General features: G+C 38.3%; 1 protein-coding gene across 1 annotated transcript; it reads left to right on the top strand.

The window, feature by feature from the left end:
* Positions 1-1060: 1060 nt before the first annotated feature.
* LOC307048118 (monocarboxylate transporter 1) lies at positions 1061-15172 on the top strand (the record flags this gene model as incomplete). Its single annotated transcript, XM_079697035.1, has 4 exons — positions 1061-1277; positions 6055-6198; positions 11724-12590; positions 14895-15172. The coding sequence occupies 4 exons, from the start codon at positions 1061-1063 to the stop codon at positions 15170-15172; spliced, it is 1506 nt and encodes a 501-aa protein (XP_079553161.1).
* Positions 15173-25264: the final 10092 nt, after the last annotated feature.

Below are 25264 nucleotides of genomic sequence, written 5' to 3'. Positions count from 1 at the left end.
AGAATGCTGTAGCCAAGAGTGAGTTTGTCATCTGTGACCTGTATTTATTTATTGTATAATACAGTCTGAGTGGAGATAATTTGAAATGGACATGCTAACATACTGTTGTAGGATGAGTTATAGTATAGGGTGGAAGTTGGCTTTAAATAAATTAAAGGAGACCTTCATGACAAAATAGGTAAGCCTACTATCAAACAAACATTCCCATCTTCTCCCTATTCATAATCTAACAGGAAGTTTCATTTTCTAACCTTGCTATTCATTAGTACTAGGTGGCTTCAAGAAAACGGGATAATCTTTGATTTGAAACTACCATCTTTTGACATTATAGTTCAACTTGTGAGTTTAACTGTATTGATTAGTTGCGTTGTTTAGGAGTTTAACCAAGGAAGTTAGATAAAAGGAAACTTTTCTGAAATAATTTTCCAGGTCATTAAATGAAATTCTTATGTGTTCAGAATTATCTTTTATTTTGCAAATTGCTACATATCTAGTGAGTCAGGTACCTCCTTCCTATTACTTTTAAGTCAGCATATTAGTAAGAGAAAGTCAGTATTGTAGAATACATGGGAAAAGGGAAAAACTTACAAAGCCTGTATTAAAACTTGAAACTTTTGTAGGGTATGTGTTATGTGAATTTTGCAAGCAGATAGTCAAATAAGACATTTATTTACTTATTTAGTTATTAGTAATTTGAGGAATTGCATTAACTGCTAAGACAAGAAGGCTTATTTGAAATACAAAGGCTACATTTATTGAAAAGGATTTGTTTCAGTTATGGTTTCTTAAATGGTGAGGAGCTGTTTTCCTTTAAGCTCCTAAAAAATGTGGACAATATCATGGCTCTAAAGTCTCTTTTTCTGATAATGTCCTTAGAAGATAATGTATATTGGCCAAGTAACGTTGAAAAATAGTTCAGTTACTTGAGAGCTAGGTGTAAAGGGTGCTTTGTTGTTGGGAATGCTAGGTGGGAGTGTTTTACTGCTGACATTTTATTTAAATTTTGTGTTGTTTAGATATTTGGATTTGAACTGCATTTTGGGATTTATCTACACTTAAAATGCCACCGCCAGTTGGAGGTCCAGTTGGATACACCCCCCCAGATGGAGGCTGGGGATGGGCAGTGGTAGTTGGAGCTTTCATTTCCATTGGCTTCTCCTATGCGTTTCCCAAATCTATTACTGTGTTCTTCAAAGAAATTGAAGGTATATTCAATGCCACCACCAGTGAAGTGTCATGGATATCTTCCATCATGTTGGCTGTCATGTATGGTGGAGGTAAGTACCCACTAAGGCCTGCTGTTTTAATTTTCATTAAGCAACCAGATGCTCTGTTTTAGGTAACTTTAAAAAAAATGTTTTATTCGGTGAGGTGTTTTGAAATGGTATTTCTCAGAGCTTTATGTTTAGAGTCACATTTTTATTCTTGTTAACAATGACAACTCTTGCTTTGTTTGTTGCACTATAGTATTCTGAAACAGAAATAAGAAATTGTGAGGATTTGTTTCAATTCCGTATCATTGAACTTAAAAAAGCTCTCAGAGGGAAAAAAATTTTTTTTAAACTCTCAGAAAAATAACATGTGTACAACTTATTTTTCTTATTGCTCTCTGCTAGACTGTTGAGGTATAAATGTAAATAAAGATTTTAAAAAATTGATGTTGGGAGAATTAAAGTAAATTGGGCTAACCTGAATAGCACAGTTCAAAGTCTTAGGTAAAATCTTTTCATAGTGTTAGAGTTAAAGAACTGGATAAAATCCTCCTTGTTTTGTTCCTTGTGATGTAATTAGTCCTAAAGCATTTCAGCTTCATCTTAAACTTAAGTTTTATCATTTTTTCCCTTTCTGTTTTCTTTGACATGTTGTGAAGGAAATGTGGAGAGTAAGTTGCTTACCTTAATATCATTTAAAATACTGTGGGTTTGTTTGTTTGTTTGTTTGCCTTGGAACATCAAAACACAATTTAACATGTAAAAGTCAAAACCTCCCATAATAATAAAATATGTAGTTGCTTAGTTAGCAGAGATTCGAAAGTTAAGTGTATTTATTTTTTGGGATTGACGGGGTTTCATGTTGCTTATTTAGCCAAGCTTTCACTTTTTTAATCATAATTTAGTGCCTCAGATTATTTTCACATGAGCTCTTTAAAAGCCCAGTATAAAGATTCTGCATTTCAACTGTAATACCTTAGGCTTCTAATCTGGTGGCAGATTCAACCAATATTTATTAAGCCGTATGCACATAGTCCTCACTAGGCTAGGTGTGAGTGATAGAGAACACTGATCTTGATCCCTGCCCTTGGGAAGTTTGTAATCCTCTTGAGACAATAATGTAATCTCATGAAACAGGAATAAGTATTTGAAGTCCATAAATTAGTTCAGTACTTAATCTCATTGCACAGAAAAACGGGTAAGTTTTTTGTGCCTTTTAAATTTTGAACGTATGCCTGTTTTGTCTATTGCAAAATTAAGTGCTTTTTAAAAGAACGTAAGTGCTAAATTATAGTGCTTACTTTTTTTTCATGAGCCCAGAGAAATCAAAAGGGATTTTGGACATTTTCTAGCTTCTGAGAACCAATAATTTTGGAGGCTCTGAACTTGATCTGCCAGGATTTCTAATCAGGTTTTGACTGATGGCTTGAAGAAATTGGCGTAAATATTATCCAGAGGTACTCCAGGTTCTCAGTGTACCTTTAAGCTGATTACAAACAAGAGGTTCACATGTTGCAATTCTAAGAGCAAGAGCTTGAGAGCCGCTTGCATCAGAAGTAAGTGATGTCAGTTGTGCTAATTTCACATGACACTTTCTTTTGGGAAAACAGTTCCTTCTTTGTCCTCACCCAGAGATAACTAGCACGTTTCTCTGAATTTGTGTTATAATAGGCCTACAAACTGTATCCCTCTCTATTTTTAATGATAGTTAATTGGGGCCATTCTTCCTGAAATAACTCTGAAAGATAAATTGCATATCAAGAGCCTTGTGGCATAATTTTTACTAAATGGGTTATTTTGTTTTGTTTGGCTCCTAGGTGGTATGACCCCATAAGAATTATATTTAAAACTGCCTTAATTCTTTAACTTGTACATTTCGGCCACACCCTCAACACTAATATGTTTTGAGTTGTGAGTGGTTTAGGGTTCAGTTTTCCTCCCTCCCTCCCTTCCTCCATGTGCTTTGGTTCACAGATACATACTGATACTTGTTAAAGTATATTTTTAAAGGAGAAGATCTTAGTTACTTACTCTTTTTTTGTTTGAGTTTTTCCTTTTTTTTTTTTTTTTTTTTTGCGATTGCGGGCCTCTCACTGTTGTGGCCTCTCCCGTTGCGGAGCACAGGCTCTGGACACGCAGGCTCAGCGGCCATGGCTCACCGGCCTTAGCCGCTCCGCGGCATGTGGGATCTTCCCGGACGGACCGGGGCACGAACCCGTGTTCCCTGCATCGGCAGGCGGACTCTCAACCAAAGAAAAGTAGTGGGGGGGAGGAATTGGGAGATTGGGATTGACACATATACACTATTGAAACTATGTATAAAATAGATAACTAATGAGAACCTACTGTATGGCACAGGGAACTCACTCTACTCGGTGCTCTGTGATGACCTAAATGGGAAGGAAATCCAAAAAAGAGGGGATATATGTATACGTAGAGCTGATTCATTTTGCTGTACAGTATTGTAAAGCAACTATTCTCCAATAAAAATTAATTTTAAAAAATGAAAGTATAAATTCACATATTTTCAGTTCCACAGTAACGTCATCGTAACATTCCTAGTTTAGAACTTAAAATACTGTAGACTTTACAGCATTAACTTCTACTTCACAGAGTCAACAGTGTGACAGTATTTTTTTATCTTTGTAATTCTGACTATACAAAAATCTGTTTAATGCCTAATTTATATGGACATATTTCATGAATATTCTTTCAGTATTTAATTCTTTCATCATACACAAGCTGTAAATTCAAATTATTTCCAAAGCAGCTGTGGCCTAATATTTTCATGAAGTGACTTAGAAGTTCAATGAGAACTTGTTTATACACATCCTTGGTTGAGCCTGAAGTCTCTCCCGCAGCCATTTCTTGACCCAGCCCCTTAGAGAGAATTGGTCCTCCAAAATACTAGGATATCAAAAGCTTTCATTCCTTCTTGCATGTTTATTATATGTATGTATACATATATACATACCACAGTTTGAATATACATACCATAATTTGAAATTGGGTTCCTTGGGGCCAGAGCCTGTCCTTTTATTTCTTTCTTTATTTTTATTTATTTATTTATTTATTTTGCGGTACGCGGCCCTCTCACTGTTGTGGCCTCTCCCGCCATGTAGCACAGGCTCCAGATGCACAGGCTCAGTGGCCATGGCTTACAGGCCCTGCCGCTCCGCGGCATGTGGGATCCTCCCAGACCGGGGCACAAACCCATGTCCCCTGCATCGGCAGGCGGACTCTCAACCACTGCGCCACCAGGGAAGCCCAGAGCCTGTCCTTTTAATCATAGTGCACCATACTGCAACTCTGAATATAGTAGCACTAGAATATGAGTAATGCAGAATTTTTCATAGTGTTTATAGAAATAAAATATGTCAACATATGATCAGTAGTATATTCTGAATATGTGCATTCTGTGTCTGTTTTTAAAAATAGACTTACTATCTTTTAGGGAGCTAAGTATAGAATAAACAGAATAAAGTCAGAATTTACTATGTTAATAGAAGAGAAACTTGATTTGTATGTCTTCTGCTTTATAACTTTGGAACTATAGTTCCAAAAATACATATGTAATGGGGAGAAAATGGGCTGGATTCAAAACTCGGTTCTCACTAGCTGCAAGTTCAAATATTAGTTCTTCTTGTGTCCCCTTCCCTACTGATGCATTGCAGTGACCCTTTCTTATTTGCAGTCATCTGCCTTAACAAGGCAGACATGTTATGGTGTCATGTAAACGAAGTTGTCATCTCCAAAGTCCAGAGCCATGAAGTAGGGACATAAGTATTATAAATAAATGAAATTCAGAGAATGTCAAATGTCATTCGTTTGTAATCAGCAAATATTGTTAGTCTAAGAGTTGTGTTACAGCTCTTAAAACATTGTTTGCTTTAGATAAGACTCATAATTAAGACTTAAAATTTTGGAAAAGGGGAATTACAGTTTATACATATTTGTAGCAAGTAAGAGAGGCCATTTGATTTTTTTGTATTTGAAAACTGATACATGAAACACATAAAATCTTTTTATTTGTGATCCTTATAACACTACACTTTTGTTTGGTTTCTTCTCTCACGTTAAAGAAAAACTGATTTTTTGGTATGCATCTCTAGCTTAGGAAATTTAATCTGGTTTATGTTGTTAAACCTGAGAATGTTTGGACCATTATCTGACTTAATCTTCTACAAACATTTTTTCATAGTTTTGCTGTCACAAAACAGCAGTATAGGCACAGAACCCGGTTAACCCTAGAAGACATTCCATTCAATTCAATACCTGAGATATCTAGGTGTAAATGGGAACAGTTTTGTTTTGTTTTGTTTTAAATTTAGATGTCCTAATTGCAAAACTACTGAACTTGGGGAAAAAAGTATGTATTTTGCCTTTGTTTTTTCTTCTTTTTAAAAAATATGACACAAACTACACTTATGATGATGTGTAAAGAACACTCTTAAAATCTCTCATCAGTCTGCCTATCCCAAAAATTAACATAGAGCAAACTTACTAAATATGTGTTGATCATATCCTAGATAAATCAAGAAGCCTATGAACGTCTGTTACCAAGGCTTTCAGCCTATTATGCCTTATAAGAGAAAGATTAAGGAAAGACTAGAGTCTTTTACATTTTAGTAAAATTCCATCCAAGATTTCAAGATAGAGAAGATACACAATTAATGATTCTTCTAGCATCTTTATTTTCCAGCACACATACCTATGATTATGAAATAATTATAGATAAAAATATTCTTACCACTGCCTTTTGTTGTATCTGCTTATTTGGAAGGACTTGTCGTTTAGTGCCATCAATGCCTTGTGTACCACTAAATTTTTGATTATCTCTTAGGTCCTATCAGCAGTATCCTGGTGAATAAATATGGCAGTCGTCCAATCATGATTGTTGGCGGCTGCTTGTCAGGCTGTGGCTTGATCGCAGCTTCCTTCTGTAACACTGTGCAGGAACTTTACTTGTGTGTCGGAGTCATTGGAGGTGAGTTGATTCATTTTCAAGCATTAATATATTGCTGGCTATTTGGTATTCACCTGTGTTGGTCTTTCAGATCTTTTGAGTGAAAGTCCCTCCTTATAGAAATTATCATTTTGACAACCTGTTAATTTAAGAGCAATAGAAAATCAAGTTTTAAAAGAAATTGCTGTCATACAGTAGGTGTACATTGTTGAATAAATGAATTGAAAGAAATGATTGTATCCCTCGTCCTAAGAATAGTCAGTGATTTGTAGATAAAATGTGTCCAGCAGTCGTTGCAAGGGTGGTCATTGGTTACTATCTCTGTCTCGCTCTCTCTTTTAAAAAAATTTTTATTTATTTGTTTGTTTGTTTGTTTATGGCTGTGTTAGGTCTTTATTGCTGCGCGAAGGATTTCTGTGGTAGTGGCGAGCGGCGGCTAGTCTTTGTTGCTGTGCGCGGGCTTCTCATTGTGGTGGCTTCTCTTGTTGCAGAGCGCGGGCTCTAGGTGCACGGGCTTCAGTAGTTGTGGCTCGCGGGCTCTAGAATGCAGGCTCAGTAGTTGTGGCGCACCCGCTTAGTTGCTCCGTGGCATGTGGGATCTTCCCAGACCAGGCAGGGCTCGAACCCACGTCCCCTCTGTTGGCAGGCGGATTCTTAACCCCTGTGCCACCAGGGAAGTCCTTTCCCCTTATTTTAATAGCCAAATTAAGATAATGAACTGCTGATGAGTATGATAAATAAAGATTATGTATAACTTCACAGTCCAGAGACTTTGACTACTAACATTTTGATGTATATATATCCTTCCCAACTTTTTTCTATACACAAACATAACTTTTTTCAGAACAAAAAGGGATACGGTTACATAAAGTATTTTGTAACCAGTTTTTGTCACTTAAGAGCATATCATGAACAACAACCATATGTATGTCAGGCACTGTCTACATGCTGTGGGCATAGGGCAACAAGTCCAGCAAAGTCGTGCTCTTTCATGGGAGGAGGCAGACACTGCTACTCACAAATAAATAAGAAAAATCAGGGAATGATAAATTCTATACAAAGACCTTGCTGAAGAGATGACCTTAATAGAGTAACAGCAGGGAACTAGCTTTGTGAAAATCTAGGGGAACATAGGTCCTAAATCAGGAGCATGCTTGTTAGCACAGGTGAGAATGGTCTGGTATGAGATCAGGGAGGTAAGGTCAGGGTAAAGGTTATGGACAGAAAGCCAATAGCAGGTTTGCAATAGGGGAGTGACCTAGTCTGGTTTACTGGTTTAAGTCTCTGTGAATAGCTTAGACATAAATGGTAGGGAGCAAGCAGGGGCCAGGGAAGAGCATCTCCAAGTTATTTGAATATTTACTTATACTAGCACCATTTATTGAATAATTCTTGTTGCAATAATTTAAAATATTACTTTTATCATACATTAAATGTTTATATATATTTTAGGTATATTCCTGGACTTTCTGTCCACTTTCTTCGTTCAGTGTTTACCTATTCCTGAGTCAGAGTCACGCTATTCTATTGATTGTAGCTTTTTAAAGTCCATTTAAAATATCTGTTCTGTTTAGTCCCATCCTGCATCACCCAAAATTTTCTGGTGACTCCCATGTGTTCTCTAGTATGTTTTAGAATCATTTTACCTCATCTCCAAAATGAAATGCACTGATAATTGTCATTGGAATCACATCAAGTTGGCGCTTTCATTTGGGGAGTATTGACATCTTGGCAATGTTGTGTTTAATTATACAAAAACTTTGTGTGTTGGTTTTAATTCTCTGGCCCTTCAGGAAAGTTATACAATCTAGCCATTATAAATTGCACACTTTAAAGTTTTTGGTGCTGTTGTAAAAGGAATAATTTTGTATTGCATATTCTATTTTAAAAACTGTTTTTAAAACTCTATTTGATAACCGTCTCCTTAATTACCTTCTTTGCTTATATTGATCCTTCACGTGACTTGCCAGATTTGACAGTTAATCACCTTCAAATAATATAAATAACAATTATAAAAATAACTACTAACATTTATTGAGTGCTTACTACATGCCAGGCACTAAGTTCTTTAGTCACAGCAGTGCTATGTGCCTGTTTTACATACCACGAAACAGTCACAGGAGGATAACATGAGTCACAGGAGGGCAACGTGTCTGACATTACACAGCCAATAAGTGATGATGACGAGATTTGAGCCTACATAGTCTGGTTTTATTTGTTTATTTATTTTTTCACCACACAGTTGTTCCCCTACTCATTTCGCCCTCTGCCCCTTTTTCTCTGGTGACCACTACTCTGTTCTCTATATCTACATAATTGTTTGGTTTGGTTTGTTCATTTATTTTGTTTTTGTTTGTTGGTTTTGTATTCCACATATGAATGAAATCATTATGGTATTTGTCTTTCTCCATCTGACTTATTTTACTTCGCATAATGCCCTCAAGCTCCATCCACGTTGTCAGAAACAGCAACATTTCATCTTTTATGGCTGAGTAGTATTTCATTATGTGTGTGTGTGAGGGGGGTATGTATATATATATATATATATATACATCAACGATCGTTGATGGGCACTTAGGTTGTTTCCATATCTTGGCTATTGTAAATAATGCTGTGATGAACATGGGTGGGTGCCGTTATCTTTTCAAATTAGTGTTCTTTTGTATTCTTTGGATAACTACACAGAAGCGGGATACCTGGATCATATGCTAGTTCAAGTCTTAATTTTTTTAGGAATCTCCATACTGTGTTCCACAATGGCTGTACCAGTTTATTCCCACCAAGAGTGTATGAGTGTTCCCTTTTCTCCACATCCTCGCCAACAGTTGTCATTTCTTGATTTTGGTAATAGCCATTCTGACAGGTATGAGGTGATCTCATTGTGGTTTTGATTTGCATTTCCCTAATAATTAGTGATGTTGAATATCTTTTCATGTGCCTGTTGGCCATCTGTATGTCTTCTTTAGAAAAATGTCTGTTCAACTGCTCTGCCTTTTTTTTTTTTTTTTTTTGGCCACTCCTCACAGCATGCAGGATCTTAGATCCCTAACCAGGGATCGAACCCATGCCCCCTGCAGTGGAAGTGTTGAGTCTTAACCACTGGACTGACAGGGAAGTCCCAACTCTGCCCATTTTATAGCTGGGGTTTTTTGTTGTTGTTGAATTGTATGAGTTCTTTATATATTTTGGACATTACCGCTTATCAGATATAGCATTTGCAAATAACTTCTCCCATTCAGTAGGTTCTCTTTTCATTTTATTGATCCACTTCCTTTGCTATGCAGAAGCAATTTGATGTAATCCCATTTGTTTATTTTTGCTTTGGTTTTCTTTGCCTGAGTAGGAGACATATCTAGAAATATATTGCTAAGACCATACTGCCTGCATTTTCTTCTAGGAATTTTATGGTTTCAGATCTTATATTCAAGTCTTTAATCCATTTTGAATTAATTTTTGTGTTTGGTGTGAGATAGTGGTCTAGGTCTTTTGTTTTTTGGGTTTTTTTTAGCATTGGCTGTCTGGTTTTCCCAACACAATTTACTGAGGAGACTATCCTTCCTTACTATATGTTCTTTGTTCCTCTGCTGTAAATTAATTGTCCATGTATGCATGGGTTTATTTCTGGGCTCTCAATTCTATTCCATAGAAATATGTATCTATTTCTCTGCCACTACAATGCTGTTTTTTTTTTGTTTTTTTTTTTTTGCGTTATGCGGGCCTCTCACTGTTGTGGCCTCTCCCGTTGCGGAGCACAGGCTCCGGACCCGCAGGCTCAGCGGCCATGGCTCACGGGCCCAGCCGCTCCGCGGCATGTGGGATCTTCCCGGATCGGGGCACGAACCTGTATCCCCTGCATCGGCAGGCAGAGATTCTCAACCACTGCGCCACCAGGGAAGCCCCACAATGCTGTTTTGATTACTATGGCTTTGTAGTATAGTTTGAAATCAGTGAGTGTGCTACCTCCAGCTTTGTTTGTTTTTCTCAGGATTGCTGTGGCTATTTGGGGTCTTTTGTGGTTCCATATAAATTTTAGAATTTTTTTGTTCTATTTCTATGAATAATGTCCTTGGGATTTTGATAGGGATTGCATTGAACCTGTAGATTGCTTTAGGTAATAAGGACATTTTGACAATGTTGATTCTTCCAATCCATGAGCATGAGATATCTTTCCATTGATTTGTGTCTTCAATTTCTTTGAACAGTGTTTTATAGTTTTCAGGGTGCAAGTCTTTAACCTCCTTGGTTAAATTTATTCCTAGATATTTTATTCTTTTTCTTAGGATTATAAATGGGATTGTTAATTTCTGATAGCTCGTTGTTAGCATATAGAAATGCAACAAATTTTGATTTATACTACTTTTGTATGCTGCAATTTTATTGTATTTGTTTATTATTTCTAATAATTTCTTGGTGGAGTCTTCAGGGTTTTCTATACATAAAATCATGGCAGTCTACAAACTGTGACAGTTTTACTTCCTTTCCAATTTGGATGCCTTTTCTTTCTTTTTCTTGCCAAATTACTCTTGGCTAGTCCACATAGCCTGGCTTTAGCGCTCACACTTTAAACTGCTATACAATATTATGTCGTACTTTCCATTACTTATATCTTTTTTTTTAAGTTTATTTTTCATTTTATTGTTTATTGAGGTACAGTTGGTTTACAATATTAAGTTTCAGGCGTATAGCACGGTGATTCACAATTTTTAAAGGTTATATTCCATTTATAGTTATTATAAAATATTGGCTATATTCTCTGTGTGGTACAGTAGATCCTTGTAGCTTATTTTATATATAATACTTTGTACCTCCTAATTCCCTACCACAATCTTACCCCTCACCCCTTCCCTCTCTCCACTGTTAACCACCAATTTGTTCTCTATGAGTCTGTTTCTTTTCTGTTATATTTGCTAGTTTGTTTTATTTTTTAGATTCCACATATAATTGGTAACATACAGTATTTGCATTACTCTCTCTCTAACTTATCTTATTTCACTTAGCATAATACCCTCCAAGTCCATCCATGTTGTTCCAAATGGCAAATTTTTATTCCTTTTTTATGGCTGAGTAGTATTCCATTGGGGGGGAATCATATATATTATTATATTATATATTATATTATATTATTATTATATATTATATTATATATTATTATATTATATATATTATATATATCCACGTCCTCTTTATTCATTCTTCTGTTGGTGGACACTTAGGTTGCTTCCATATCTTGGCAACTGTAAATAATGCTGTTATGAACATTGGGTCTTCTGTAGTTCCATGTAAATTTTAGAATTTTTCGTTCTATTTCTGTGAAAAATGTCCTTGGGATTTTGATAGGGATTGCACTGAACATGTAGGTTGCTTTAGGTAATAAGGACATTTTGACAATGTTAATTCTTCTAATCCATGAGCACAGACTATCTTTCCATTTATTTATATCTTTTTGAATTATATACCTCTTAATTTCTTTGTCTGGTTAAGTGATGCCAAATATGTTTCTGACATTTATTGGAGTATGTGATTCCTTTTTCACCCCCTCTCCCCAGGTCTTGGGCTTGCCTTCAACTTGAATCCAGCTTTAACCATGATTGGCAAGTATTTCTACAAGAGGCGACCGTTGGCAAATGGACTGGCCATGGCAGGCAGCCCTGTGTTCCTCTCTACCCTGGCCCCCCTCAATCAGGCTTTCTTTGGTATCTATGGCTGGAGAGGAAGCTTCCTAATTCTTGGAGGCTTACTATTAAACTGCTGTGTGGCTGGAGCTCTGATGAGACCAATAGGGCCCAAGCCAACCACTGCAGGGAAACATAAGTCTAAAGAATCCCTTCAGGAAGCTGGAAAATCTGATGCAAAAAAGGGGGCAAGTGATGCAAATACAGATCTCATTGGAGGAAATCCAAAAGAAGAGAAAAGATCAATCTTCCAAACACTTAATAAATTCCTGGACTTATCCCTGTTCAAGCACAGAGGCTTTTTGCTCTACCTGTCTGGAAATGTGCTCATGTTTTTTGGACTATTTACACCTTTGGTCTTTCTTAGTAATTATGGCAAGAGTCAGCATTACTCTAGTGAGAAGTCTGCCTTCCTTCTTTCCATTCTGGCTTTTGTTGACATGGTAGCCAGACCTTCTATGGGACTTGTAGCCAACACAAAGTGGATAAGACCTCGAGTTCAGTATTTTTTTGCTGCTTCTATTATTGCAAATGGAGTCTGTCATCTGGCAGCACCTTTGTCCTCTAGCTATATAGGATTCTGTGTCTATGCGGGATTCTTCGGATTTGCATTTGGGTGGCTCAGCTCAGTATTGTTTGAAACGCTGATGGACCTTGTTGGACCCCAGAGGTTCTCCAGTGCTGTGGGATTGGTGACCATTGTGGAATGCTGTCCTGTCCTGCTGGGGCCACCACTTTTAGGTATAGTATGTCTCCCTATTTCTGTGGTTCTATTAACATAAAACAGGCAGAGAAGATTAGGAAGGTGATAGAAAGCAGAAATCAGTGAGCTGCTTGATAGTCTTTCTTCGCTTCTGTACTCTCAGTGCTGGCACAATGCTTGGTACAGTGTAATTGCTCAAATACTTAATAGAACTGAATTAAAGTGAATCATCAAGCTGAAAGAGGAATAAAAAACTATTACACACTTAAGTATGTATAATAATTTTTCCTGATAAAAAACCTAACCTCTTTATTGTAGAAAAATATATGTATAACCACCTTTAAAATACTGTTGGTGATTTCTTTTTAATTGTGGAATTTATCTCAGCAGTAATATTTAAAATAATAACAATAGGTACCAGGTGAGGGCTCACAGTATACCAGGGACTGTCCTAATCTTTTTCTGTATTCTGTCATATATAACAAGTCTGTGATGTAGGACTATTATTGTTCCCACTTTATAAAGAAAGAAATAGAGTCTTCTAAAAGTGAAATAACTTGTCCAAGATCACACAGCTAGTAAGTGACAATAAAACCTGATGTATTATTCTCTTAAGAATGCTAAATTGTTTACATTTTAAAATTATTATTAATACAGAATGCAACTATAATTTGGACTTCTGGATGTGACTCATGCTTTTGAGATTATGTACTATAAAGGAAGGAAGGATACATAACAGAAGATCCACTACTGACCTGTCCACCCTCTCTCCTCCCTATATATACCCAAGGAGATTCCAAATCCTGTCCGTTTTTGCTTCCTAAATCTCTTTCTAATCTGCCCGTTTTCTCTCCATCACAACTGCCACTCATCCAAATCTCCTATCTTCTATCAGTAGCCTAATTTTACCCATATCCACTCCAGCTGTTCTTCGTCTCTTAGAACACTCCAGTTGCTTCCCATGTTCTTAGGGTGAAGATCAGATTCCCTGCTGTGGCCTACTAGGTCCTGCGTGGCCTGGCCCACCTGTGTCTCCAGCCTCATTTCCCACCACTCAGTTTGCTCTGTGCTTCTCCTCTCACACCCTGTGCTTCCTCCTATCACCTGCCTTTTCACTGGCTGTTCTCTGCCCGGAGCCTTTTCCCATCTCCCTTCTCCTTGATAACTCCTATCCTATAAGTCTTGGCTAAGGTTACACTTTAAGAAAAGGCTTCCTGACCCTAATTGCTGGTCTAAAACCCCTATTTTCTGCCTTCAAACCCTCATTGTAGCACTTGTCACAGTCTGTGTAGTTATTGGATTAACATTTCTCTTCTCCACTGAGCTGTGGATGTTACCTCCTTTGCTCACCCTTAACTCAGGGCCTAGCAGACCTTAACTCAGGGCCTAGCAGACCCAGGGCTGTGTGTATATTTAGAGAATCAATAAGTATTGCTGAGTGCGTGATGCCCTATGTTGGAAAACCATATGGAATTATATTTGAATTGGTTATTATGTCCTTTATATGTGTAGGGTTTTCCATAGTTTAATAAATACTAGTTTGAGATGCTAATAAATTTTACTGTAACAAGGAATTCATGGCCGAAAAAAGTTTGGAAACGCCAAAGTAAATAAGTTTCTTTACTATCAGGCCTAATAAAGCCTTTAATAGAAAAGACTATGTGTCATTTCCAAATTTACTTGACTTTGCAAACACTAGGGAGTAACCCTGTAGCACAGAAGTTATGGTGCAGGCCTCAGAGTCAGACTTGGTGGGTTGAAAGCCAACCTGTTTCATTTACAAGCTTTGTGACCTTGGACGAGTTACTTAAGTTTTCTGTACTTCAGTTTTTCTGTTATACAATGGGGATGATGCTGGAACCTTCCTGTTGTGAGGATTAAGCACTTAGAATGGTGGAAAGGTGTTGCTGTTAGTTAATGTTTTAGCAGAGGATGAGTGTTCACAGGAACGCCCTTTGGGAAATGCTGATGTCAGAGAAAGTACATTGGCCTGGGAGACTGGAATTAGCTCTATGGCCTTGGGCAAGACTAGTAAACCTCTTTTGAGCAACAAATTTTTCCATTGAATATTGAGAGAATTGACTCTAGGTGATCTCTAGGACTTTCCCAATTCAAATTTGCCAAGATTTAATTATTTTCAAGTTCCTAAAGTTAACAGACTGCGCAGGGCCATCCAAAATCAGTGTGACATTATAAGTAAAAGATCAGATAATTATGAGCAGTTTCTTTTTAGACTAATTAGTCATTTATGGGCTCTTTGAATGGATTCTTAAGCTTTATTTGGGAAAGGGCATAACTGTCTACCCACATAATTTTTTTTTTTCTCTTTTTGACATCTTTAGGTCGTCTCAATGACATATATGGAGACTACAAATACACATACTGGGCATGTGGTGTAATCCTTATTGTCGCAGGCATCTATCTTTTCATCGGCATGGGCATCAATTACCGACTTCTTGCAAAAGAACAGAAAGCTGAGCAGCAGCAGAAAAAGGAAAGTAAAGAGGAGGAGACCAGTATAGATGTTGCTGAGAAGCCAAAAGAAGTTACCGATGCAGCAGAATCTCTGGAGCCTAAAGGCATAGAAGGAGGCCCCAAGGAGGAGGAGAGTCCAGTTTGAACCTGTGGGGCTGATGGGTAAATGGAGCAGCTCATGACCCCAAATGTTCTATTGGCCTGTGATCTACCAGTGGTGCTCAATGCAAATACTGGACATTTCTGTAGGAATCATACCAGGGGTTCATTGATGGAATTTTTGTTTCACTCCTTACCAGTAGCCTGGGCTAAAAATGTCATAGCCTTTGGGAAGGAAGTGGTTGAAAAAGAATGAGAGAAGGAAGTCGGTTTGTGTGTTTGTTTGTTTAAATCTTTGCTTTTAACAGTGTCATGATAATGTGCTGTGATAGTGTGATAATAATATGTGCCTTAAGTTTTAGTCTTTAGGGAGCCTTAACTTTTAAAACCATTCTGCTTAATTCTTCCATTTTAAGTGTTCTGTTACAAGGAAAAATAACTAGTTTGAGGCAAATTTAAAATTAATCTTGCTTCATTGTTATTTGAAATAATAGTGTCAGACATTGTCACTAGAAGATTTGAAAGTTGGGGTTTTTATAAAATCCTGACTAAAATATTTTCCTAGCATCAATAGTTGCTTGGCATATGTGCCTGCTAGATATATATTTAGGAAATTTAAGGCATAAAACTTTGCAAACATCTTGGCTGTTCTAGATGCACTGTACTCATCAGTACACCTCCAGTATCTTTTCTTGGTTTGCTTATTAGAAGCCAAGTGCTTGAGAGTTGACTTCATTAAATTACTATTTTTGCTCCCCTTTCCAAAGATAAATTTTGAGTGGTCATAGATCACCGCCCCTTTTGAGATGACATAGTATTTCCCCCCCCCCACTGGAAAAATTAGTATTAAAATACACAAAACTGTGTATTTGTGCCTCCTCAGTAAATTAAACATAGACAGATATTTCAAACAGCAACTGAATTCAGCTTAGGTTTTTCCAAAACTTCAGTTAAACTGTGAGACTTGGAATCTTTTGTTGTTGTTTTTCCTGGAATTTTCCCTCTTTGATTCATAGTGGTTCCATTTATATCCACATCTAGCTTAGCACTGTGTGTGAGATAGTCTTTGTGTGTTCAGTTTTTTGGTTTTTTTTTTTAATGTTTGCTAGTTAAAGAGACCCATAGAGATTTGGCCCACACAAACCAATAAGGATAAGATTGGGAGAGAAGTTGCTATGTTTGCTTCAATAAGTAACTCCTTTTCTTTTTCTTATAAGGCCTTAAAGAAAGTTATGTTTTGCTTAGAATTATTGGATACATTCTTACTCTTTACACAAACCTAAAGATTTTGTGACCCTTTTCACTTATCTGAAAAGTAGAGAAATGGGTTTAGTATAAGGATAGGAAGGAGGATGGACCAGAATGAAAACTGTAAATGTTTTTTCACCTAATATCTTTTAAATGGTGGCAGGAGGATAATGATAGACATTCAATAAATTATATTCAATGCATTTTAAAATATTGTAATTGACAGTGTGAAAGTATAGATATAAAACCTTAAGAGGCTGGCTTTTTAAAATAAACTTTTTTTTTTTTAAGAAATGTTTCTTCTTCCATGTGCTTATTTTCTTGAGGAAAATATTATGTCTTCATTTTTATTATCAAAATTCAATTTGGCCCTTCCTAATGTAAATTATTCAGCTTATGTGTGTTGAGATTTGTGTATATGGCTTATTTTGATTTTTTTCCTTACCTCTTCTTTAAGGCAACCAGGAGGGGAATTTTTTGAAACGACCTCTCTGAAAGCATTTTGAAACCAGAGCAGTTAATCTTAAGGATACAATGAAAGCTCCCTTTCTGTGCCCAAGTATCATGACAGATGGAGGAGGAATTTTAGTGGAGAAGCCTACTGTGATTGTTGTCAGGCTTGGCTGCAGTTTGGACTCTGCCATTTTCCATGGACTTAACCTCTGTGTACCTGTTTCCCCTTCTATAAAAATGAGGATCACCCTTGAGTAAAGTCATACAAGTAAAAAATGTGAGGTGGGGGGAGTAAACCTGGTGTATAAGATTATTTTTCCCCATCCCAGTTGTTAAGCTACACACACATAAGACCCTACTTAGTCTTTTTCCATTAGTTGAATCTTGTTAGTGAAGTGAGGGGGTTTTGGTGCAGACTGACCATTTATTAGAAGGAAGTGTTCTGAAGTTGCTGTATTCTGAAACAAAGTTTAAAAACTGGCTCAAAGCTGGACTAAACAAACCTTTTATCACCCAGTCCAACTCTGACTTTTTCCCACTGAAGATACAAGCTTAAGGGATTTATTCAAGATCAAGTTTGGTAACAGAGCCAACACTAAAACCTGATATAGGCCTACTCTGCCATCTATTCCTTGTTAACAATCAGCTAATCCTGTGTTGCAGTGTTGTGTTCAACACTGGATGCATCTGGGCTCTCTGACTGGGCAGTCTGTTGTCCCTTGCTCCATATGAGGACTGACTAGACTTCTCAATTTTATTTCAGTTGACGCAGCTTCAGTGGCTGCTTTGGGAAAATAGAGTACCTGCCTATCTTTGCGTTGTCCCACACTCTCTAAGTCACAGAGAACATACAGTTCTCTAAGTAGTTGTGCCCAAAGAGGCTTGGGACTGTTCAAGAGTATACTCTGAAATAGCCTCCCAATTCAAATCTGGAAAATTATTTAAGAAACTGATAGGTTGGACAGTAGTAGGTGATCATGATAACAAGACCATATTATCACATTATAGTCCTCTATTGAGAACTGAAATTATCTTAAACTATTCAAAATAAATTCTACAAAAAATATTCAGGAAAGGATGATGCTAAAACAAATTATGGAAAATTCAGGGAGGTATTTTTATCCCCGATTTAATCACATTGATGAATAATCCCCTTATTCTTGGGTTGTGTGAATTTAGTAGTTTGTGCCATAGATTATATATGTCAGTATTAATCCTGTATTTTAAAAAGGAAAAAAATTGTTAAAAGCCATTTAATATATGAGCCAATGTTTTATTATATTGAATTTCAGATTGATAAATTGGGTATTGGTTTATATGAAAAACCTCAGTGTCTGGGTTTTACACCTTCCCTAGCAAATGGTCCACAGTGTAATAAACTTATCAGGTGTGTGCCCCCTGCCCCCTCCTTATGGTTGGAAAGACGAGGAAAGGTTAACAGTAAATTTCCACCTTTGCAACAACATGGCTTGTTTTAATAATCAGCTTAGGCACTTGAAGAAAGAGGTTAATGATAGACTTCTGTCACTATGAAAACTTGATAAGGAAGTGATGGCCTAAGCTTGCCTGGCTTGCCCAAATGTGAGAAATTAAGCCACACCTCCTTAGATGCTTCTAATCTGAAGCATCTAAGGAGGTTTCAAGTACATCGTTCCTGAAATGTGTTCTAGCTTTTTATCCTTTCCCCCATTTAGTCTGGGCCATAGTGACAATCATTCAATTGAGAGTGATTGGCAAAGTGTCTTTCTCCTCAGCTGAACAGCACTGATTTACTTACTTTTTGCTGACTTTTACCTTGACTTGCTAGAGGAGACTGGAATAGCTAGCAAAGGAGTCACAGCCTACCGGTTGTTTAACAATATAGACTGCTAGGGTTAAGCATCAGATGTTTTCTTTTGTAAGGTATTAATAATTAGTACCATCCCCCACTAGGGTTGTCATGAAGGTTAGCTGATATGTGACAGCTTGTATTAAGTAAGGGCTTAATAAGGGTAAGCACCTATTAAAAAAAAAATCAAAGAAAAGTGGTACCTGGGAAAAAATTGAGCTCTTCTAATTTCCAAGGTGGGTGGAGCCTTACATGCAGAGGATAGCTCTAAGGGAGTGACTCTTAAAGATAAGACTATTAGCTAAATGATCAAAAACTCTCCTGTTGGATCAGATCCTCCCATTTAGTCTTACAAATGTAATGGTCTTTGTTTGGAAATGAATGGAAACTAACACCTCATGAGGTTGTTGCATATATGTCCCGGCTCTTTAAGTAAGGTGGATTTGAATCCCAAAGCCCTTGCTCTTTGTACACTGCCTCCACAAGGAAGACACCTGATTAGTAACTGATAATCTTTTCCCTTCAATATTTGTGATGATTCTTAAAGAGCAGAAATGTAACTAGTAACCAATCATGATTAAAGTCCTTTGTCCCTAGCAATGTTCTTAAAGGTAAACTGAAAGATTGATGAGATTTTTATTTTTCTCTACTATATCAATAACATGACTTAAATTATAAATTATCATCAGTTGGTGGCTCAATAAATTGGTACAACAATATTGGCAAAGCGATTTCATAATACGTGTCAAATACCATGAGTTCACATCTTTTCCCTAAGAATTCCAGACTTAGAATTTATATAAGAAAATTGTTCCTTTGAAATTATCAATTCCTTGTATCAATAACTATTTAAACGGATGGTTATGAAGTCCTTATGATATATTCACAGCACAATGTTAAATGAAAAAAGCAGAACACAAACTACCATGGTGTGTGTGTGTGCATAATACATATATACATATGCACAGGGGATAAAGGACATACACAAATATACTAATTTTGTGAGCATGGTAAATTTAGAGGTAACTTTTTCTATATTTTTTCCACATTCTAAATTTTCTTGATATCATGGTTACTTTTATACTAAAAGAAAATATTTAATGGAGCACATAATACTGGTTTACAGAGAGGAAAAAACAGTACCTTTGATCTAGAAGAGTTCTGGCAAGAGACACATGACTCCTAAGAAAATGAAGCTGATAATTATTACAAACAGGTTTTATTTTTCTGCTTCAAGAATTGCATCTGGTGAAAGGAAGGTGAATGAGATGGAAGTCAAGAGCACAGTGGTCTCTAGCCGTGATTTCGCTGGTGCTGGACCAAAGCTGTAGAGTGTAGAGTCCACAGGCTGCCTGTGTCAACCACCAGTGTCTCCTTCCTGAGACAGTGCTCTTGGGGACAGCATTCCTTTGGTTCCCCTTGCAGTCATCATTCAGCTGCAAGTGAATGTTTAACTCAGGAAGCCAGAGCATTCCGCACTTACCCACATTACAGTGTGCACTTACCCACATTACAGTGTTAACGGCTGTCGAACATTATCTTACTGAGATCAGCATCAGAAAACAATACTATGATGTCACAAAAAGTAGAATTTGCTTGTCCGAGCAGCTATTTTAGTTTATTTACTAACAGGTATTTATTGGACCCTTACTAGTTCCCCAAGCATTGTTCTAGGCTTTGAGAATCCAGTCATGAACAAAATGTCTTTCTATGCATCTTACCTTCTAGTAGGGGAAAGCAGACAGTGAACAGTAAGTTATAAGGAAAACAGCAATATTCAGAAAAGAGCAGTGGACATAAGATGAGCCTTCATTAATTCACCTAAATAGTATTTTTTGGAGCATCGTCTATGTGCCTGTTTCCTAGATAGAAGGGATAACAGTGATCAGAATGCAGTTCCTGGCACCCCCAGCTCCTAGTCTAGTGGGGGAGACTGCACAGTAAGTGCTGTGATGGGACAGCACATGGAGAAGTCTAACCCAATCTCAGGAGGGCCTAAAAAGGACAAAATGTATATACTCGAGCAAGTTAATTTCTCTGAGCCTCTTTGGTAAGTTAAACAATGAAATTATTGTGCGGATCGTGAATGTACACTGCATACAGTTGAGTGCATAGTAGTATTAGTTGAGCTCATAGTAGTTTTAAAAATTAAATAGTGTCAGTTGTCACCAACCAGAACAATAAAGAACATGTGGTAATATTTGTATAGCTCATCAGAGTGTACAAAGGCCTTTCAAGTATGTTCTGATTCATGCACAGTCCTAGGGACATGGGTATAAATGAAAAACACTGACCCTTTAGCTGCCACCACCCCTCCCCCACCCCTGCTGTCAGAAGGGTGCAAAGCAAGACTGCAGACAGCTCAGCTGCTAGAGCTAAATGTACTGGGTGGAAGTTTGGAAACACGAGAATGAAAGAGGTTGAATCCTGGATAATCTTGAAGGGTGAATAGAGAACAAACCAGTCACTTGGATCCTGCACCAAAATAAGTAAAATGGTCCTGTCTCCAGTGAATTCACAATCTGATTTACAATCTTTTCCTTGGCTTTGGAATTCATAATGTGATTTCTTCAGTTGTGGGATTTCCTTTCCTAATATGCTTTACTGATTCCAGAATTAAAAGTTTGCATTTCCTGAGCTTACTCTGGCCAGGTCCCAAGAGGAGGTGGCCAGCAGCCATTAAGAAGCCAGGAGGGGAACTGGGCTGGGATTAAAAATCACCTGGTGTGCTGACAATCTGTATGTCTGTAATTATTAAGAGAAGGTTTATAATAGTTCTTGTCATTGTGTTTTATCTTTATTTTCCTAACTCACTTTTTTTCCCTTGAGGCTAAAAGTGCCTGGGTACTTTTGTGTCAGGCCCTATTTACATATGCTTTTCAGAATGGGAAGAACCCCTTTCCTTTAAATCCCAAGTACTATCTTGTTTCTCAAATGCTAAGAATGAGCATAAACAGGCCTGCAGTAGATGGAGTTCTGAGCTTTGGAGGGCTCCTAAACTACCTGCATCCCAGCCTCCCCATTCCCACCTCCACATACCTCATCGGTTGCCCGAATATATAGATCGAACTGCTGTACATACTGTTTCTCCTTGCAATGCTTTTTCTTTTTCCCTGCCATAGGCTTGGTTTTTAACATCCTCCCTGTCTTTCCTCACCACCTCCAATCCAGCCTCAACACTGCTTCTAAAATGATTTTTCTAAAAAGGCCAGATTTTCAGCTGCTTTTATAACTTCAAATAAAGGCAATAAAGATAAAAATAATAAAACTCATCTAATCACTCACTCTGCTTTAAATCCTGTAGTTTGAGGATAAAGTCCAAACTCCTTAGCCTGACCCATAGGGCTCTTCTTGATTAGCTCCCACATACCTCTTCAGTCTTCTCCTGCCAATATCCACACCCTGCTCTCCAGCCCAGGTGAATTTCTTTTTCTTCTTAATAAATTTATTTTATTTATTTATTTTTGGCTGTGTTCGGTCTTTGTTGCTGCGCGCGTGGGCTTCCTCTGGCTGCAGCGAGCAGGAGCTACTCTTTGTTGTGCACGGGTTTCTCATTGCAGTGGCTTCTTGTTGCGGAGCACGGGCTCTAGGTACGCAGGCTTCAGTAGTTGTGGTGCATGGGCTTAGTTGCTCCGCAGCATGTGGGATCCTCCCTGACCAGGGCTCGAACCCGTGCCCCCCAAATTGGCGGGCGGATTCTCAACCACTGCACCACCAGGGAAGCCCCAGGTGAATTTCTTAGTTCCTTAAGTGCAGGACCTTGTTTCAGACCTCCCTGCCTTCCTACATGCTGACTTCTGCCTGGAAACCCCTCCCTCCTTTCTCCTCTGCACCAACTCCTATCCACCGTTTGAAACTTGCTTCATGTCTCCTTTTACCAGGAGGACTTCTCTGATTCCCCAATTTGTTTTTTCTCCACTGATCTGTTTTGTTCTTTTAATTGAATGAATGATTCTTTAAATTCTATAGTGCTGTACAATTTTCAAAAGTTTCACGCACGTGATCTCATATAATCCCATAGCAACCCTTTTTCTTCCTCCCACCCCTATATTGCCCCTCTCCCCACTGGTAGCCACTAGGTTGTTCTCTGTATCTGTGAGTCTGCTTCTTTTTGTTTTATTCACCAGTTTGTTGTAATTTTTACATTCCACATACATAACATATGGTATGTCTTTGTCTGACATTTCACTTAGTATAATGCCCTCCAATTCCATCCATGTTGCTGCAAATGGCAAAATTTCATTCTTTTTAATGGCCGAGTAGTATTCCATTGCATATATATACACCCACTTCTTTACCCATTCATCTGTTGATGGACTCTGGTTGCTTCCATATTTTATTTATTGGCCACACCACACAGCATGGGGGATCTTAGTTCCCCGACCAGGGATCAAACGCGAGCCCCCTGCAGTGGAAGCACGGAGTCTCAACCACTGGACTGCCAGGGAAGTCCCCATATCTTGACAATTGTAAATAATGCTGCTATGAACATTGGGGTGCATGTATCTTTTCAAATTAGTGTTGTTTTTTGTTATTTATTTATTTATTTATTTTGGATATTTACCCAGGAGTGGAATTGCTGGGTCATATGGTAGTTCTATTTTTAGATTTTTGAGAAATCTCCATACTGTTTTCCACAGTGCCTGCCCCAATTTGTTTCTGAGTGCTTTTATGGCGACAGTGCAGTTAGAATATGAATCTTAGTGTCAAATCCCAGGTCTCTGGGTACAAAGTCCAGTTAGACCACTTATTAACTCTGGGTCCTTAAGCAAGTTACTTAACCTCTAGGCCTCAGTTCCTATATCTGTAAAATGGGACTAATAAATAGAACTTACCTTATAGGGTTGCTATGAGGATTAAATATGACAACTATAAAATCTTTAGCATACTTCCTGACACAGAATAAATGCTCAGTACATATTATCACTACCTCTGTCATAGTTTTTACCACTGAAACACAATTTTCAAAATGGTAAAATCATGACTCTCATACAGAAATAAAATTAACATGTTTATATAACTCATTCATTAAGGAAAGAACCAGTATAGACAACTAATGAGAACATACTGTATAGCACAGGGAACTCTACTTAATGCACTGTGGTGACCTAAATGGGAGGCAAATCCAAAAAGGAGGGGATGTAGGAACAATTTGCATCACACATCAGGCAGGAAACATCAGCACCATCATCAGCCCTGTACAAGTTAACTTCCATCACAGCAAAGTTATAAAACAGCCCAGCGAAAGATAATCAAATGTGCAGTTAGTTCCCTAGAGAATCAGACAGCTTGGAATCCTAGACAACTCAGAGCACTCCACTAAATGAACACCCAGTGGTCTTTTGCCCATTTAAAGTCTGTCAAGCACCACAGTACATTGTACACATTAGCTTGCTTTTCTAAACCCCTACCAGACTGTGAGCTTCTTGAGAGGAGAGGGAACAACATGCAAAGTTGTTGAGCACTTTGTTGTTGTTTTGTTTTTTTTGTTTGTTTTTGCAGTACGCGGGCCTCTCACTGCTGTGGCCTCTCCCGTTGCGGAGCACAGGCTCCGGACGCGCAGGCTCAGCGGCCATGGCTCACGGGCCCAGCCGCTCTGCAGCATGTGGGATCTTCCCAGACCGGGGCACGAACCCGTGTCCCCTGCATCGGCAGGCGGACTCTCAACCACTGTGCCACCAGGGAAACCCTGTTGAGCCCTTTTGATTTGAGAGACTGGGGAAGCTTCTGCAGGAGGTGACTTCTGAGTTGGGTAGAGAAAGGGAAGGCTACATTTCTCCCAGAGAAGAGCATCCAGAGAGCTGTGTGGAGGCATGGTAAAACTGACCAGCAAGCATGTGTTAAACACAGACCATGTGCCAGGCCCTGGCTTAGGCTAGGAAGATAGCAAAGTGAATGAGGGCCAGTCTCTGTTTGCAAGAAGCTCCGTCTGGTGGGGCAATAAAAGAAAATCAGTGCTTACAATACAGTGTGATAAGGACCCTAAAATCCAGAAGGTGAACTTCAGGAACTCGAGTGAATTAGCAGCAGTGTTTCCCAAGCCCAGGTCTGATAAAGGGACAAACACAGGAGATCCCTGTGAACCTATGGGCAGCCTCGGAGCAATGAATGAAAAAGTGTCTGCGTTCTATACCCTTTGTCACACTCCCTCCCCTCCCTTCCTACTTTTTGGCTGAACTTCTGCCGGCAGACCTGTGGTGGTGGAGAATTAATGTCCCAGGTACCTCAGATGTCGAGGAACGTTAAGTCCTCATTACAGGGCCGGGCAACCCTGCAGTATTACCCACGCCTCACAGGCAACTAGCACACTTAGAGTCATTGACAAGAAAATGGTTTGCACCTGTGGAAAGGCAGGATGTTGAAAGGCACTAATCAACAAGGAAACTCAGAAGACATGTTTTCCCTTGGAACGTCTCTGTGAGGCAGGGAGGATCTGTTGATGCTTCTTATGTGATAGCACTCATTTATTGAGTCTGTATAAGAAAGAATGGATACATGAGTGAAGACACCAGAGGAAGATCTGTCCAGGAAGAGGGGCTGGCCCACTGGCTGCCTTGCTCCCTGCCTTCAGATGTAGTCAGCCAAAGACTGGTGTCCTTTAAATACTTG

Source organism: Hyperoodon ampullatus, assembly GCF_949752795.1.
Source record: "Hyperoodon ampullatus genome assembly, chromosome: 2".
In the NCBI taxonomy this organism is placed as follows: Eukaryota; Metazoa; Chordata; class Mammalia; order Artiodactyla; family Ziphiidae; genus Hyperoodon; species Hyperoodon ampullatus.
The sequence above is the reverse complement of the archived record's forward strand: the minus strand, read 5'-3'. Positions and strand labels throughout refer to the sequence as shown.